The 16,493-nt window shown below is 40.3% G+C and overlaps 3 protein-coding genes across 4 annotated transcripts; 1 reads left to right on the top strand and 2 right to left on the bottom strand.

Annotated features, from left to right (window-relative positions):
- Window positions 1-759: 759 nt before the first annotated feature.
- LOC135643744 (probable beta-1,3-galactosyltransferase 2) lies at window positions 760-4,789 on the top strand. Its single transcript, XM_065161080.1, has 11 exons — window positions 760-1,195; window positions 1,994-2,084; window positions 2,239-2,303; window positions 2,403-2,614; window positions 2,708-2,771; window positions 3,267-3,339; window positions 3,441-3,561; window positions 3,710-3,797; window positions 3,872-3,997; window positions 4,118-4,227; window positions 4,302-4,789. The coding sequence occupies exons 1-11, from the start codon at window positions 1,074-1,076 to the stop codon at window positions 4,448-4,450; spliced, it is 1,221 nt and encodes a 406-aa protein (XP_065017152.1). The 5' UTR covers window positions 760-1,073; the 3' UTR covers window positions 4,451-4,789.
- A 3,112-nt stretch (window positions 4,790-7,901) lies between these two features.
- LOC135642302 (protein S40-5-like) lies at window positions 7,902-8,674 on the bottom strand. The gene has a single exon (XM_065158322.1). The coding sequence runs from the start codon at window positions 8,657-8,659 to the stop codon at window positions 8,099-8,101; it is 561 nt and encodes a 186-aa protein (XP_065014394.1). The 5' UTR covers window positions 8,660-8,674; the 3' UTR covers window positions 7,902-8,098.
- A 3,007-nt stretch (window positions 8,675-11,681) lies between these two features.
- Window positions 11,682-15,878, bottom strand: LOC103991026 (uncharacterized). Of its 2 annotated transcripts, none has more exons than XM_018828575.2 (3): window positions 14,629-15,878; window positions 13,668-13,793; window positions 11,682-13,578 (listed from the first exon to the last, which is right to left on the bottom strand). In XM_018828575.2, exons 1-3 carry the CDS (start codon window positions 14,944-14,946, stop codon window positions 12,079-12,081), a joined length of 1,944 nt encoding a protein of 647 aa, XP_018684120.2. In that variant the 5' UTR covers window positions 14,947-15,878; the 3' UTR covers window positions 11,682-12,078. The 2 variants fall into 2 exon arrangements, with proteins under 2 accessions (XP_018684120.2, XP_009408656.2); XM_009410381.3 differs by having other exon boundaries at window positions 11,684-13,575; window positions 14,629-15,877.
- Window positions 15,879-16,493: the final 615 nt, after the last annotated feature.

Below are 16,493 nucleotides of genomic sequence, written 5' to 3'. Positions count from 1 at the left end.
TTCTCGTCGGCAATATTATTTTGCCCTTCCATCACATCATCACATGATGAATCCCTGTTGGCTGGTGAATGATGTTGATGGGGTAACTGCCATGTGGTCGAAGGGCATTGCCAGGACCATGTCGGCTGGTGCTCAGTTGGTCTTGCATCATTAGAAATGGAGGCAACTTTGCTATTCAACACTTGGTTTCAACCACTCGTTGAACAAGAAGCATTAAGGTTTCCATGTTTGAACACTTTCTCTGTCCTTCTTTGCTGATGTATTCCTTAGAAAGAACACTTTTTAACTGTCATGGAGTAAAAGAAGTTGTATCTGATGGATGCTTTAGGCACGCATCATTGCTGTTGCTTCCAAGAAAACATCTGCCTTTGCTGTTGCACTTGCTGTATGTAGTTTACTCCACATGCAGATGAAGAAGAAGAAGAAGAACAAAAGTGAAGAACTAGACATGCATATGTTTGCCTGAATCAGCAATTCATGCTTCATTAATTCTGCACAACGATTACTTTAGGTGTAGGAAATGTGAAGCAAAATGGTTGACCCCAAAAGGTCATCGCATGTAAACATCCCAGAATTCACATGATCTTACTTTTTTCTTCATGTGACCGTCATGACCCTCTCTTCCTTTGCGTCACCCGGATGATCTCTGCCCCACCTGGGGGACAATTAGGCCAATCTGCACCAGTTCTTCCAAAAGCAATCCACCGAATAGCAATCTCATCAGGTTATTCTTTCTTCCTATGTTCTCTTTTCCCCTCACCTCTTCGGTTGGTGCGTCTCTTTTCCTTCCCCGACGGTGCACCACTAAGAGATACAGACTAAGAGTAGAGAGGAAGAGACTCTGCTGATAAAGAGCCAATTTTTTATCTCTTGTTTCCCTTGTGAAGCAAATTCGATCGCCTCCCCTGCCGAAGGCGTCCGTTGGCTGTTGTGATTTCCCCGATTCCTTCTGTTTCGTTCATATGCATCGTCCGCTGAGAAAGGTGGCATCTTTATCGTAATTCGAGATGGGCGGTGGTGATCGGAGGGATTTAGCAGCGCAATAAACAGGGGAGAAGAAGAGGCGAGCAGCCATGAGTTTCAAGAGAGGAAGTGGTGGGGGAGGAGAGTTGTGGGCAAGGGGAAAGGTGCCCAAAAAATGGACCTTTTTGCTTTGCCTTGGAAGCTTTTGTGCTGGTCTGCTCTTCGCTAACAGGTGCCGATTTCCTCTGTTTAGTTGCTTCACTCGGAGCCCTTTGCTTCCTGAATTCTGTATTCCTTGTTGTGACCTTTAAATTCCTTTATTTCATGAATCCTTATAATTTCATATTTTCGTTGTAAAAGCCGGATCGAGTCTGTATCGTGCTGCACTAGGTCCAATTAGTATTCAATCTCGATTAGATTCATACATCGAAGCAGATTAGAAAATTCGGTTCTGTCGATCGTTGTAGGAGGAGATGAGGGACTGCTGGAAAATATGGTGGTACAGAAAGTTGCTAAAATGAATTCTTTGACATCATTATAAGTTTTTTATATCAGTTCTGTAAGGATGGATGAGATGAAGAAGAATACGAGGCCAAGCATTCATAAGAAAATTGCAGAGTATCATGTCTTAGCTTCTGCAAAGTAGGGTAATTTTATGTTTTTTCTTTGTTAGATACTGAATGGTACTGAACAGATTTTCTTACATTTATATGTTTATTAGTATTACTATTACTATTATATATACAGCGGTTTAAGTTGTAGTATTTCTCAACATCATATTCTGTGCATCACCAAGTTCCAATCCTTTTGTTGTGCTTTGGATTTTTCAATGAACCTACCTGATTAAAATATGTTGATATAGAAGATAACTCTACTCTTTGGTCTCATTAGTTGATAGATAGCATCATCACATGCTTTCCTTTGAAAAACTTGTAGTTTTGAGTACGATCATGGTTTGGTACCAACTTTGATCATTTTAGACAATTAACTTGGTGCTTCGATCGTGATACTGAACAATGGTGACTGACAGTTGGAAGATGCCTGAAGCGAAGGACATCATCAGGACATCAGGAACAGAAGATAAACTGAATCTAGTTGCCAACGACTGTAATCCGAGAATAGTGAGTGCATTAACCTTACACCCAACTTTCCTTCATTTATCATTTCAATTTAATTTTTAGCAATGACAATTTGGTTAGGCACAAATTTGTTGCATTCTTTTGTACGAGGAAAGATGTTGTGTTCCATTTCTTTTCTTTTTTTTTTTTGTATCAGATTAATGAAAAACCAGAGCCAAAAGATATCCTCAACGGAGTTTCAAATGCACAGGAAGTTATACAGTAAGTCTGGGCATTGTTTTGGTGCAATCAGAAGAATTCTGGATGAGTTTCGATCGATAACCTCTAATCTGCTCGGTGATAAAAACCTTTTTTATGCAGGACACTGGATAAGACAATATCAGACTTAGAAATGGAATTAGCAGCTGCTAGAGCTACACAGGAGTCGATACTCAATGGTGCTCCATTGTCGGAGACTCTGAAGGCTGTCGAAGCCACTGGTCGAAGAAAATATCTGATGGTTGTAGGAATTAATACTGCATTCAGCAGTCGTAGGAGAAGAGACTCAGTTCGTGCTACTTGGATGCCTCAAGGTTTCATTGTTTTACTTACATTTGCTTCTTGTCGAATGATAGATTTCTTGGATCCGATGATCGATCAAATTATTTCTAAATAAAAATTAATAGGCGAAAAAAGAAAGAAATTGGAGGAAGAGAGAGGGATCATCATTCGCTTTGTCATTGGTCACAGGTGCGTAACTGCGGTACTATCATTGCAAAACAATTCTTGTAGATTCTTTCCTTTTTTACTCTTTCTGTGTTAGACTGTTTAGTGAGCATGTGTGTGTACATATGCAAGTTTATCAAGCAATGAAGTGAGATAAAGATTGTGTGCATTTTCTAGATTTTGCACATGACTATTGCATATAAACTTAATTTCCTCCTAGGCAAAGCTGTAGAATCTTTCAGGAGAATTAGAGATCTTCTTGATATATGGCAGACAACAAATTTTACCTCTACATCTTTAAACATTATTAGGTCGCAAATGTTACTACCGGGCGATCAAAGTGAAGAGAAATGACAATGTTACAAATAAGGGATTTAAGAGATAGTATTACAACTCTATTTGGTTTTCGAAGACATTCTCTGATAAGGTGTTCTATACTATAGTATATAGTATAGTATAGTATAGCATCAAAAAGAAAAGTTGACACTGAAACTAAACTGCCTTGAGATACTCTCACAGCGCTACATCTGGTGGAATTTTGGACAAGGCAATCGAAGCCGAACATAGAAAGCACGGGGACTTGATGAGGCTGGTTGGTTCGGTTTACTCTTTCTAATTTTCTTAGCACAATATGTGTTTTCTTTGTTGTATGTATGTAATCTTGATCTGATGTTTACAAATAAATGTTTTCAGGATCACATCGAAGGCTATCTCGAGTTATCAGCCAAAACAAAAAGTTATTTTGCAACTGCTGTCTCTATGTGGGATGCAGATTTCTACATCAAAGTAGATGATGATGTTCATGTAAATATTGGTACGTTAAGCGATTGTTCTTATTGCCTACATATTATGTCTTTTGTTCAGCAATATGAGGTTTTGGATCGAATCATCATCATCATCATCATCATCATCATCATCATCATCATCATCATCATCATCATCTACTTTTGAACATCACGTAGCAACTCTTGGAACGACTCTTGCTAAGCACCGGTCGAAGCCTCGGGTGTATATTGGATGTATGAAATCTGGTCCAGTCCTAGCTCAAAAGTAAGCATTTGTTTTACTGGATAATATGTATGTTTTAACGCTAGTCTTGATCTCAAACTGTTGTTACCGGACAGGGGGGTGAGATATCACGAGCCCGAGTATTGGAAGTTTGGAGAAGATGGAAATAAGTATTTCCGACATGCTACCGGTCAGCTATATGCAATTTCCAACGACTTGGCTGCTTACATATCCATGAATCAGTAAGCTACATCTTTTACATCCGTTTCTTCTACTGGATGATGATGATGATGATGATGCTTTTTTTTGCTGTCTACTTTTACTCTGAAAGCTGAATTATACTTTGCTTCTCTTGAAATCAGGCATGTGCTTCACAAGTATGCAAATGAGGATGTTTCACTGGGATCATGGTTTATCGGACTAGACGTCGAACACATCGATGACCGCAGACTATGTTGTGGTACCCCACCTGGTAAAGCTACTGATTCCAGCGTTTTTTGTTTGAATAGAGTCCACAGTCAGTCATGGCCGCTACTTTGTTTGCAGACTGCGAGTGGAAAGCACAGGCCGGCAACATCTGTGTTGCCTCGTTTGATTGGACCTGCAGTGGCATTTGCAATTCAGCTGAAAGGATCAATGAGGTTCATCGGCGATGCGGAGAAGGCGAAAAGATGGTGTGGGATGCAGTCTTCTGAAATAAGCAGAATCCCTTCCGATCTCCCATGGCAGCAAAAATGTGTCGTATCAATTCATATGTTTATTGATGTAGTGCGTATGTGCAGTGCATTTTTTTTGTTATGAGAGAAGATCCTCAAAGCAGTAAGGGGTATACAGAGAGAGAGAGAGAGAGAGAGAGAGAGATGCTTGATGGGCATGTAAAGAACACCATCTTCAGCTTTGAGTTCCTCAGAGATGGATGGCAGACATCGTCGCGGATGCAATGGCAAATTATGGGTGTAAAACGTAGCTCATTTGACCTGTGGGTGGAAGTGTGTTGTCGACAACAAATCAAATGAAAGATGGCCTTCTCTGCACTCAGTGTTTTTTTCCTCTTCCGAATAACAAACACATGCAAAATTGTCAGACTGTTGGATCTGCAAGCAAGTAAAGTAAAGTAAACTAAAATGTGTTCCACGTGTACGATAATATAGTCAAAATCAAGTCACAAGGAAATACAAATGATACTGATCATCACTCTAACCCAAAATAAAATTCTTCTCATGTATAATAACTGTGTATTCATGGTTGCTATGCTCTGCTGGACCAAACTTGGTTGTCGTGTGCAAAACAAGTCACAGGCTTACCTATATTATGCTGTGAATTCTATAACTTTAACGAGTGATACATATTGATTCGATGAAAGATTAATAAGTAGATAATCATATATCGGATAATTAATATTATATGATTTTATATCTCTCGATACGAGATATATTGAAATAAGTCTTTTAATCAAAACATTTTTCTTCGTTGTCTATATCTAGTTTGGTAGAAATGCTCATTGGTGTTTCAATGGCGTTAGCGCGATTCAAGTGAAACCATTTTAGTAGATTCAAAGTATATTTGACTAAAAAAATTATCAATTCACTCATTAAACTTATTTTAAATTATTAACTCATACTTTTGATAAATAATTAAATATTCATTCGTAGAATAAAAAATAATATCATCAACATAAATTTGAATGATAAAAAATTATTTTAAAATAATTTAATAAATAATATGGTATCGACCTTACCTTTCAAAAAATTATTTTGAATAAGAAAAGAACTAAACCTCTCATGCCAAACATCAGGGGCTTACTTCAACCCATATAGAACTTTAGATAACTTATAAACATGGTTTGGAAAAAGAACACTTTGAAAGTAGTTATTTAATATAAACTTCTTTGAAAATAAAACCACTAAGAAAAATACTTTTGACATCTATTTAAAATAACTTAAATTTTTTAAAACATGCGTAGGCAATGAATAACATCCTTATGACTTCAAGTCTTATCACAAGAGTGAAAGTTTCTTCATAATCTATATCTTCTTCTTGGTTGAAATCTTGGGCCACTGATCTAGCATTGTTTCGAACCACGATACCTTGTTCATCTTGCTTATTCCTAAAAACTCATTTAGTGTCAATCATAAGATGATCACTAGGTCTAGAAACAAGCATCCAAACCTTATTTCTTTCAAATTAATTTAATTCTTCCAAAAACTCATGAGTCATCTTTGAGAGCATCGTTAATGCATTTAGATATAATTTGAGACAAAAAAAATAGCATTTACATAAAAATTTTTAAACGAAGAATGAGTTTGAATACCTTTCCATGTATCTCCAATAATAAGCTTCTTATGATGTACATCTATATACTTCCATTCTTTCGGTAAGATTTCTGTGGAATAGATGTATCGAAGTTACTTTGAGAGGAGAATTCTTGTTTTAATTCAATTTATCAAATCCAAAAATTTTATCAAAATTATTTTCTTAGTTTAAAAAAATATATAAAAAATAACATAAATAGATTAATCAATGACTAAGGATCTCTTATTGAAAACTTGATAAGCTTTAGAGATAGAGTAATTTTCAAGAAAAATATATTTTTCTTACAAGTTCTTTAGTTTTAATTTGTGTGCTTGATTTCATACTAACATGTCCTAGCCTTCTATGCCAAAGTCATACATCATTGTTTAAAATCAAAAAATAAGTTTCATCATGACAATCATGAAGATTAATAATATAACTATTATTGCTCCTTAAAGCGATCTTAGATTTGTTTTTATGTGATATCTCTATGATGTAAGCATTATTATCACTTATCACATAATTGACTAATACTTAATAAGTTATATTTTAAATCATTTACTAATAAAATATCTTCGATCAAAAGATTTGATTTGTTGCTAATAATTCCAATGCTAATGATATTTCCTTTATTATTGTTGTTTCGGTTAGTGAGATTTGAAAAGTGTGTTGGAACTCCGGTCATATTCCTTGAGCATCCACTATCAAAAGATCATCTTTTGCTCCTAGCTCTTATTCGAAGACATTCTTATTATTGAAGGGTTATCAGAGATATTCTTATTATCAACAGTTATATAACTCATTAGTGTTTTAGTCTTTGTTAATATATATTGTTTCTATTTTCATCTTTAATCCATCTAGTTTTAGTCTTATCCTACCATTTAAGATATATATTTGTGTGTTCAAAATCTAAATATTTTATAAAAGGTAACTCAAGGTTTGAAATTACTTGACATAATAGTATCATCCACCGGGATTTCAATATCCTCTTCAAATCTCTTTTCCTATCACTAAACTTTGATAATATATATTGTTTCTATCTTCTTCTTTAGTCCATCTAATTTTAGTCTTATCCTACTATTTAAGAGATATTTGTCCATTCAACATCTGATTTTTTTTAAAAGGTAACTCAAGATTTGAAATTGCTCGACATAATATCATCCATGGAAACTTTTTTTTTTCTCTCTCTCTTAAAAGAATTTCATTATAGATGACCTAAATATTATTCTCTTCAAATCTCTTCATTATTCTGTTTCAATACCAAAATTCTTTCCTAACACTCTAAAAGATTAGTTTATGAAAGAGTGGAGGTTTATCCTCGCTCGGGTTGATACCTGATATCCTTAATAATATTTTTAATCTTAAAATATTTATTTCAAAAATTTGGAATAGATAAAAAGTGGAAATATTAAAGATAAAAGGGGAAGTATTAAAGGAGAATAGATAAAAAGAGAAGGCAAGTTCCAAAAGGGGGGGATGAATGAGCTGCAGGAGAAGAGGAGGGAGGGAGGCAAGTTCCAAGAACATCACTCCTACACATGTTGCTCGATGCCAAGACGTGACGTCGCCGCCTTTGAAATGGGAATGGGACCGCCGCCACCACCACCACCACCACCACCACCTGGTCCTTTTCCCATGAAATATGAGCTATGCGACCAATTACTATTGTCTCCCGACGTCCGCCATACCTCGCTGCCAACACTTCAATTATTCCCACCTCCCCTTGTCAAAGTCCACACACCCCCCCCACAGTAGTAACCCAATGAGGCAGTAGCAGTGTGCCACTTTGCCACGCCTCTTCCTCCCATTTCCGATCACGCTTTGTCTCTGTTATTGTCCTCGAATCATCAAACATGTGCTCTCCTGTTACTATTATCATGATTATTGAACGTCAAGCTCATTGCCAAACAAGCAGTGCTTCCCAATTTTTACACGGCCAAATCACACACACACACAAAGAATCTTCTTTTCCTTTTTTTTTTTTTTTACTTTTACATGGAGAGGGACGGAAACAGTCCTGTAAGATTCGGGCGCCGCCGTGGGTACGACCTTCAACCGAAGAAGCCCGTCTGGCTCCAGACCGCGTCGCGAACTCGGCTCATGTCTCGGCCCTTTAGCGTCCTCCCCGCGCCCTCCAGCACCGACGTCGCCATGCTCCTCCCGTGCGCCCTCGCCACGTACTCGTGCGGCGGCAGCCACTCGTCAGCGTCCTCCCCCTCCCCCGCCCCCTCCCCCTCCCGCTCCGGCGCCGGCCCGCCCGAGCCGGCACGAAGCGACCGAGGCCAGGCCGGCACGTCCACGGGCGCCGACGCTGCCAACGCCGGGTGCCTCACCTGCGGCCGTTGGGAGGGCGCCGCCCCCCGGTACGCGCCCTCGAAGGCCAGGGAGAGGCCGCCCACCTGTCGGTGCCCCCAGGGACGGGTGCTGGCGTGATCCGGGTCGTGGCGGCCGTCGGCGTCCTCCGCCTCGTGGGCGGGCGCGAGGAAGGAGGACCAGACCTCGGCTTCGGCGAGGTCAGGGAGGTCGTCGGCGCAGGCCACGTGGCCTTGGTCGCCGAAACGGGCGGGCGCAGCGAGGAGCCGCTCCGCCCAGTGCCTGCGTCCCGTGGCCATGATCACACGCTGACACAGAGCGATCGCGGGAGGGCGGGCGGTTCTTGTATTTATAGGGCAAGCGCTTCATTTCGCCGTATGTTTCATTTGGGGGTTAGTTTCATTTCGTCCACTATCTCATTTGACGCTGGGCCCCGCGCCGCTGCTACCGTGTCATAGCTGAGACCTGTGGGCCCACACGGCGTGGGTAGGAAGAGCGATTGATTGGTGGGACCGGGGTTTAACCCTATGCATGCATGGATGCATGCATGCCATGAGACAAAGGCTCCCGTTTCCTTGCACAAAGGATTCCAACTAAAATCATGTATCATATCATCATAAACCATCAAAACAGTTCATTACTATCGAGTACAATTTTGTATGGTAATGGGAGGTTGTGAAACAGTGAAGATTCCTGGGAGGCGGAGCAGAGACTCTTTTCTTTTATTATCAATTTTAGTGTTAATTTCTGAATCATAGGAATACTCTATGCCTATAGTTTATTCATGATATATATATATATATATATATATATATATATATATATATATATATATATATATATATATATATATATATATATATATATATATATATATATATATATATACAATGTATTGGATGGGACAAGAAAAAGTGACGGCTGTCGCGGCACATTGGATGGCTGAGGATGATGGAAGGAGGAGGCTTTCTTCAGGTAAACAAAACACTCCCTCCACCAAAACGAAAACACATACATACCCAGCGAGCGACGAGGATGGATGTGAGAAAGGATCGGTGGCTCAAACTTACTCCACTTTAATGTGTCTCCGTCAATGTGGCCTATAGGAAAAGGAGACCACTTCATGAACTTGCATTCTGATTTAGATGACTTAAGAAGCTAAACCTCTAATTCGTTTTTTTAATGAAAAAGATAAGATAGTAGTCAAAGAATAATTCCTCAAAATTAACATGTTAAGTGCATGGGTTGGTGAAGGACATCAATTATTTTTATATACCGGTGACACCCAACCGGAAGAGGAAGAAGAGAGTGAGTCTCTCTTTATCGGAAAAGAGGGACAATAATATATATATATATATATATATATGTATGAGAAATAATTTCACCATATATTGGAGGAATAGTGTACAGTGTGTCCGTCGCTGCGAGGGAGTGTAACAGTCTTTTTGGTGATTACGACCATTCAGGGATTCCACCGACGCACACCAGACTGCTCCCTCGTCTCGATGGAGCCATCGAACACAGGGAAAACTCATCTCATTGGTTGCAGGCCGTGGACCCCACTGATCGCTTCGTTTCCATCAGAGACTCGTGCGTCTGGTTGCTGGACCGATACATGAAGGATCTGCAAACCCATCAGGCCCTCACGATGTTTGGGGACGTCCATCGACGCCACCGGTCCTGAAAGAGGGGGCCCGCTCCCCGAATACCGTCAAGTTCTGAGCCCCACCTCACCTGGGTAGGGGCCAGCAGGAAGAAGCAGAGAGAGAAAACACACCTACCAACTCTCTCTCTCTTGGTGATACTGGAATCAACAACCTTGTTCCAGACACTAACAATTTGAACTTGTCAAAAAGGCTCTGCTCCTTGGAAGCATTACCCAAGAAGTGTCCCCCCAGCGGTGGCCTTTGGAACCTCTTCCATTCCTTGGGAGAAGGTGAGGGAGGTAGGGAGGGGAGGAGAGGTTGTGTACTCACAAAATGTGTTCGCGTTATCCTTCCATGTGGCGGTGAGACCGCTGAAATGGACATATGATTGGAAGTAGGAGTGTGCCCAAGTCTCCTTTCGCTGTAGCTGCTAAACATGGGGGAGTGGGGAAGAGAAGCAACAAGTGCAGTGAAGTGAAGTGAAGCTCCGGCAGTACAGCATAGCATTTCATCTTCCTCTTGGGGGGGTGGAAGGGCCTCGGAGTTTGTGACATGATTGTGCCTTGAAAGGTGAGCCTGTCATGTCCTCACGGGAGTCCCCATAATTTGCTCTCTCGCATAAAACTCAAGTTTGATTCGTTCAATTTCTGTTAAAATGGGACTATTTCTTAACTCATCATCATTTTAACTTACAGATGAGTATGATCACAGATAATACAAGGATTGTTCTGAGCTTATATGAATACGAGAGTACATGATGATCTTTGTCAGAGTCCATATCTTGTATCCAGTTTAATAATAATAATAATAATAATAATAATAATAATAATAATAATAATAATAATAATAATAGAAAGGGGGTGTTGACCAAACAGAGTGTCTGTACAGAAGCCTTTCACCTAAATCCAATCATTCGCCAAACAGAGTGTATGTACTCTGCAAGGAGGTGTTGCCCGTTGGTATCTGTGTGTTGCATCACTAGATGGCAATCGCACGATAATAGATACCCTACTAACCTTTGATGTTTGGACGTACGCACGTGTGAAGGCAAGGCATGTGAGGCCCGGTTTGGCAGCGTTGGGACTCGCCACCACCCCGTTTCGAAGGACACTCACCATGGCTTGTAATGGTCCTCCTCACTGCTCCAAGCACAACACAGGCAAGCAACTTGCAGGATCTGCAATCAAAACACACACACAAAAGCCACTTGATATGGGTTCTTTTGTTATGCAAGCTTTAACTGAAACAATGTCTGGAGCCATGACTCACTAGTCAAGTGAAGCTGCCAAATTATTCAGTTCATAACAAATTACACACATAAAAAGGAAAACAAAAAACCCCCTAAAAACTAGAGATACATGACTTATACTTGGCAAAATCACAAGTACAGTCTGTATGCATGAACAAATTTGACATGGCTACCGTCTGCAATAACTAAAATTGCTACTATAGAGCAGGTTTTCAGGAGACCAATCACCATCAGCACCAACTCCTTCAAATCGAAGATCCAAATGTCTTAATGCTCAAACACTTTGAAGGGTAACTCCATTATTATAGAATCTAGAAAATGTTATAGAAAAATTAAGAATGGTAAACGATGATGACAACAAGAGGCAAACGTGAAGCAACTACAGATTTGAGGAAATCAATCCATGTAAAGTTTTCTTTAAAAGCACTACAGAAAAAAAGAAAAGAAAAAGATCCAACATATTTCGCTTGTTGCTTGCTTCAAAGAATGATACGTGTATCATAAGGTAACAAAATATATACGATTACGAGAAAGATTATGATCATACAAAGAGAAGTCTCGTACAATATGCTCTAGGTTCTCGCTGTAGCTTGAAGGAGGCATCAAGGTACAAGTAGTTTCAACAACAGCAACTAATGCATTAAATGGCCCAAATGCATGCCCAATTCTTACCGACCCAGCTGCGTTCCGCCTTGGCGATAGTGATCATATAATAAATACATAGTCATGCTTTAGATCTGGCACCAGCACTACCATGAAACCAAAAAAACAGCCAGCTTGGTCGAATGGCACACATCTCTGATAGCAAAAAAAAATGTTCATGCTAAGACTTATGTTCAAGAACATGGCGCAACTGTACTTTCTGGTTCTCCATTCTCATCCCCAGGAGCTTTGTCTTCAAACTATGGTTCTTTGTGTCCCTTGACCATTCAACATATCCTTTTGTTCCTCTACCTACATGTGGGTTAATTGAATTAGAGGAGCTCCCCTGCTCCACGCTCGGTGAGCTTAGACCAGCTTCACTTGAAATCATATCAGGGGATAGAGCAGCATTCAACAACCCACCATTCAGTAGCTTTCCATTTGATATATCTAGTGGGGTTTTCTTGTTATAGCTGTTGCTTGTACAAGATGATCTCCAAAATTTACCTATATAAGGCACCTTCTTCCTAGATTGTTTAGTGGTTCCTGAACAAATTTCACTAGTTTCACTTTTTAAATTGCTAGCATCACTTTTCAGATTCCAATCAGTTCTGCTAACTGATGCATGGCTTTCTTCATGGATGCCATTTGCGGATGGATCACTCCCTTTTGGAGAATTGCAAGAACCCTGACCCTCGGTATGGCTCACGCAACTTTCCAGAAAGATATCAGTCTCAGGGCTAACAGTGTGTATCCTAGAGGCATGACTTTTGGGACTGTAGCCATAGCATTTTTCGATCCCCCTTTCATTAGCCTCGTCTCTTGACTTGAGTTCATCAGAGACAAGGAAATCCCCTGAAGCAGGAGGCTGATAAAGAAATTCAACATCCTGGAACTTCATCGAGCTGGCATCCACATTAAGCACCTCAGCTTCCTTCAGCGATGATGCATTTGCATTAGTGATGTCACAACTTTTGAGAAAAGAATCTAAATCAGATTGAAGTTTGATCAACTCTGCATATTTCTCTTCGAGCATGAGTTTTGCATCGACCAGCTTCATCTGTACCCTCTCTTCACGCCAAACCTCTGCCATCTGCAGCATCTTTCTCTCTTCATCCACTTCCTCCCGGATTTTTGTTGATTCCCTCTTCAAAGATTCTACTTTGGCCTTGTCGTCTCCAATCTCCTTTGCAAGTTCATCGCATACCTCCTCGATAAGCTCACGTGCCTTCCTCTCCTTCTCGTAGTTTTGCAAGTACTGCTTTGCTGATAACTTGGCCTCAGCAAGCTCATTTACCAGTTTGGAATTCAAAATCTCCATCCTCTTCCGGCTTTTTCTCTCTCTATTGAGGTCATCCTTGATGGATGTTATAATGTTCCGAACCTTCTCATGCTCATTGATCTGCCATGAAGCTTTTTCCTCTCCGAGTTTCTTCAAGAAGTGATCGAGCTTTTCCTTGGCAGACTCTCTCTCTTTTTCGAGCTCATTAATGTGGCAATGAGCCTGCTCGAGCTCTGCTTGGAGAACAGAAACGACAGAGGCAGTATTCAACCAATCTTTGAGAAGCTTCTGGTGACCAAAAGTATGGTAGATCCCTTCCGCAGATCCTGAGCACCCAGCCTCCCATTTTGTTGTCCTCTCCAATGCGAAATTGGTAAACATGCTAGAAAATTCATGCTGCTTTTTGGATAAAATCAATTAAAAGGATGCCGTATCAGATTGAATAATCAATACTCCTAATAGCATACCGACCGCAAAGATAAGATTACCTTCTTTATGGTAGTTTTGGACCTGCTGGTTGAACTAGGACTAGCAAACTCATTACTAATGCTAGTATGGAGGGCCGTCCTATCATGATCACAGACATTCGGGAAATTCACATGCCTTGGATCAGGCTGCAAATTTGCACAGATATGGTAAGATAATAAGCAAGAAGAAGAAGAAGGAAAAAAAAAGTACACAATGGGCATAAATACAGACACGATTTGCCACATGAAAGAAGCACCATATTAGGACCACTTCTTAGAGCTGATACAGGACCACAACAGAGGAATCTAATCTAACACAATGATGCCAACTAAAGAGATGAGAAATCTCATTAATATTAAGAATCAGTATCCCGATCAAATACAATGAGCAAAACGAATTCCTCTCTCTGAGTTGGTTTTTGTGATACTAAGAATCATAATCACTTGGAATTTCCAAAGATGTCCTCCGATTGAGGCGAGAGATAGATTGACACTTGACAACACACAACAACAACAACAACGACAACAACAACAAAGCCGAAAGATTTACACTTCAACAATTTTGAACAATCAATCTACTATGGATACAGGAGAACCTTCTTTCTGCATGGAAAAAAAAAAAAATACAACATTCGATCGCTTCCTCATTTCTTTCGATGGGAACTGTAGGGAAAAGAAAAAAGCCATATTTGGGACGATCAACCAAACCTTGCAACAAATTCGAGCAAAACTCCTCCATATAGTCCAAGAAGGAAAAAAAACAACGGGGCAAAAGATAAACAAATTGCCATTTCCATGACAACCGAGGTATCGTTCTTCCCAGTGCAAGGGTTCTTGAACGACGAGATCAAAGCATTCACCCACTATGGGGTATCATTACACGGAAATCACGGGTAAAGCAGCGAATTTTAGTCTAAGAACCGAATCAAAATTCAAGGTTTGCCATATATGTTACCCTAGAAAGCTTATAGTACGGTCCTACCTCGAATCCAAGCCGACCGCCGCTGCCTACTTCCACCACCTGCGAATGCCACAACGCCGCCGCGAGCGTCCTGGCAGAGAACGCGGCCGCCGACCCTCGGACGTCTTCGTCCTCCTCCTGGCGCCTCGAGAGGTCCGCATCTCCGAGCTTCCACGTCGGGAGGGGAGTGGCGGGGCGACTCCGCCTTCCGCCGGGGAAAGACGGGTTCTTGATGCGGCGTCGGCGGTGGACCCGTCGAGGGGTGGTGGTGGTTTTGGAGGGGCGGATGGCCCGAGCGGTGCTCTCCGGGAATTGCGTCCGGGCGGCGGATCGCCCCATTACGGTGTGGCAGAGAGAAAGGGATGACGCAAAGGAGATGGATCGTACCAGCAAGTAAAAGGGGGAGAATGACACTTGAGAAATAGAAAAAGTAGTGCGATTCACCCAAAATGATAGAGATTTCTGGCACACCAAATGTCAATGTTAACAGTAACGTACAGTTGATTGTAATCATTAACCATACTACCGGAATCAATCTAGCTGCTAAATCACAAGCTCGAATCCCAATCAGCGACTAGATTCCATCATGGTAGAAATAGCGCACAGCATCTGTATGTGTGTGTCAGCTTCCCAGCAAAGATAAAACTCGAGTGTCCTGTTCTGTTCCTGACCGCCAATACCACGCACACTGCCGCAGGCAGAGGTGAATTAGGAAGATGGTTGCAGTGGAGAGGGCAGGAGAGGGCCACACCCCCCCCTCTTCTTGCTTGAAATCTAGCGAAGACTGTGACGCTGACAACACATGGCAAGGCCAGTAACAAAAGACAAGATTCAATGGGACTCCAACCCCATCACCCGTATTAGGGAACAAAACGCTTCCGATAATGGATGAGCCCCCCATACTTCTGATGGTCGCCTCCTTTCTCTGGCGCTTCCACTGTGCTGCTGATTTAATTATACTTGCAACTTCCTGCACGATGTGATCGAAGAAACCAATTTGACTTGATGTTAAGCCATGACTGGATCCAGCTCAGCTCTTTGTGATCCTCGATCATCTGTGTACATCCATCCAGGACAGAGATTGGTAGATTCGAGGGTGTCAAATAGCAGGAATTCCGATGGGAAGGATCCTCGGTAGAATATGATCTCCGAGTACTGAAAGCACGGAGTATGTGGATTGAGACTTGGAGCATGCGCCATGAGATATGGGAGGAAGAACTCGAGGTGGAATTCTCATCCTAAACTGGTTGGTACATGCCATACACCAACAACAGTAAAGAATGTCGAGGGGACATGATCATATATATATATATATATATTCAATAATATCAATATAATTAGTGGATATTTTTTTTTTAAATCTACCAAAATAAATCTCTAGGAACCCAGGCTTTTTCTAAGTCAATAAAAGCAATATAAAAATATTTCTTTCTCCCTATATTTTTTTATTAATTATCTTAATAAATTAATTATCTTCCAAATATAAAACTAAATTAATTTTCATGTTTGTTTCAAGTATTATCCTACTTTAAGTAACTTTTTACTAAAGTTTTATAGTACGAATCATGATTTTAATTTCTTTATAATTTAAACAATTTTATGTATCATCCTTATTTTTTAAAAATTTATACTAAAAAACTCTTTCTCCATTCATCGTACATCCCTTCGAATCTCATGATTTTATTAAATAAATTAATTAACTAAGCTACTCTTTTGTCCCCTAAACTTTTTTAGATCTCAACGAGGATACCATCAAACTTAACTATTTTCATCTTCTTTAATGCGTCTTTAATTTCATTAACAAAAAATTTATAAACAAATCTATAATTATTAAATCCATCACTATTGTTCATCATTAAATCTAAATCATATGTGAAATATTTATT

Source organism: Musa acuminata, chromosome BXJ3-7 (assembly GCF_036884655.1).
Source record: "Musa acuminata AAA Group cultivar baxijiao chromosome BXJ3-7, Cavendish_Baxijiao_AAA, whole genome shotgun sequence".
Taxonomy (NCBI): domain Eukaryota; kingdom Viridiplantae; phylum Streptophyta; class Magnoliopsida; order Zingiberales; family Musaceae; genus Musa; species Musa acuminata.
Note: the sequence above shows the minus strand (reverse complement) of the source record. Positions and strands in the feature narration are given on the sequence as shown.

Coding starts and splice junctions, on each gene's coding strand:
- LOC135642302 (XM_065158322.1), bottom strand. CDS start 8,659: ATGGCCACGGGACGCAGGCACTGGGCGGAGCGGCTCCTCGCTGCGCCC.
- LOC103991026 (XM_018828575.2), bottom strand. CDS start 14,946: ATGGGGCGATCCGCCGCCCGGACGCAATTCCCGGAGAGCACCGCTCGG. Junction 13,794..14,628: donor GCGGTCGGCTTGGATTCGAG/GTAGGACCGTAC, acceptor GCAAATTTGCAG/CCTGATCCAAGGCATGTGAA. Junction 13,579..13,667: donor CCAAAACTACCATAAAGAAG/GTAATCTTATCT, acceptor TTATCCAAAAAG/CAGCATGAATTTTCTAGCAT.
- LOC135643744 (XM_065161080.1), top strand. CDS start 1,074: ATGAGTTTCAAGAGAGGAAGTGGTGGGGGAGGAGAGTTGTGGGCAAGG. Junction 1,196..1,993: donor GGTCTGCTCTTCGCTAACAG/GTGCCGATTTCC, acceptor GGTGACTGACAG/TTGGAAGATGCCTGAAGCGA. Junction 3,798..3,871: donor GGTCCAGTCCTAGCTCAAAA/GTAAGCATTTGT, acceptor GTTACCGGACAG/GGGGGTGAGATATCACGAGC.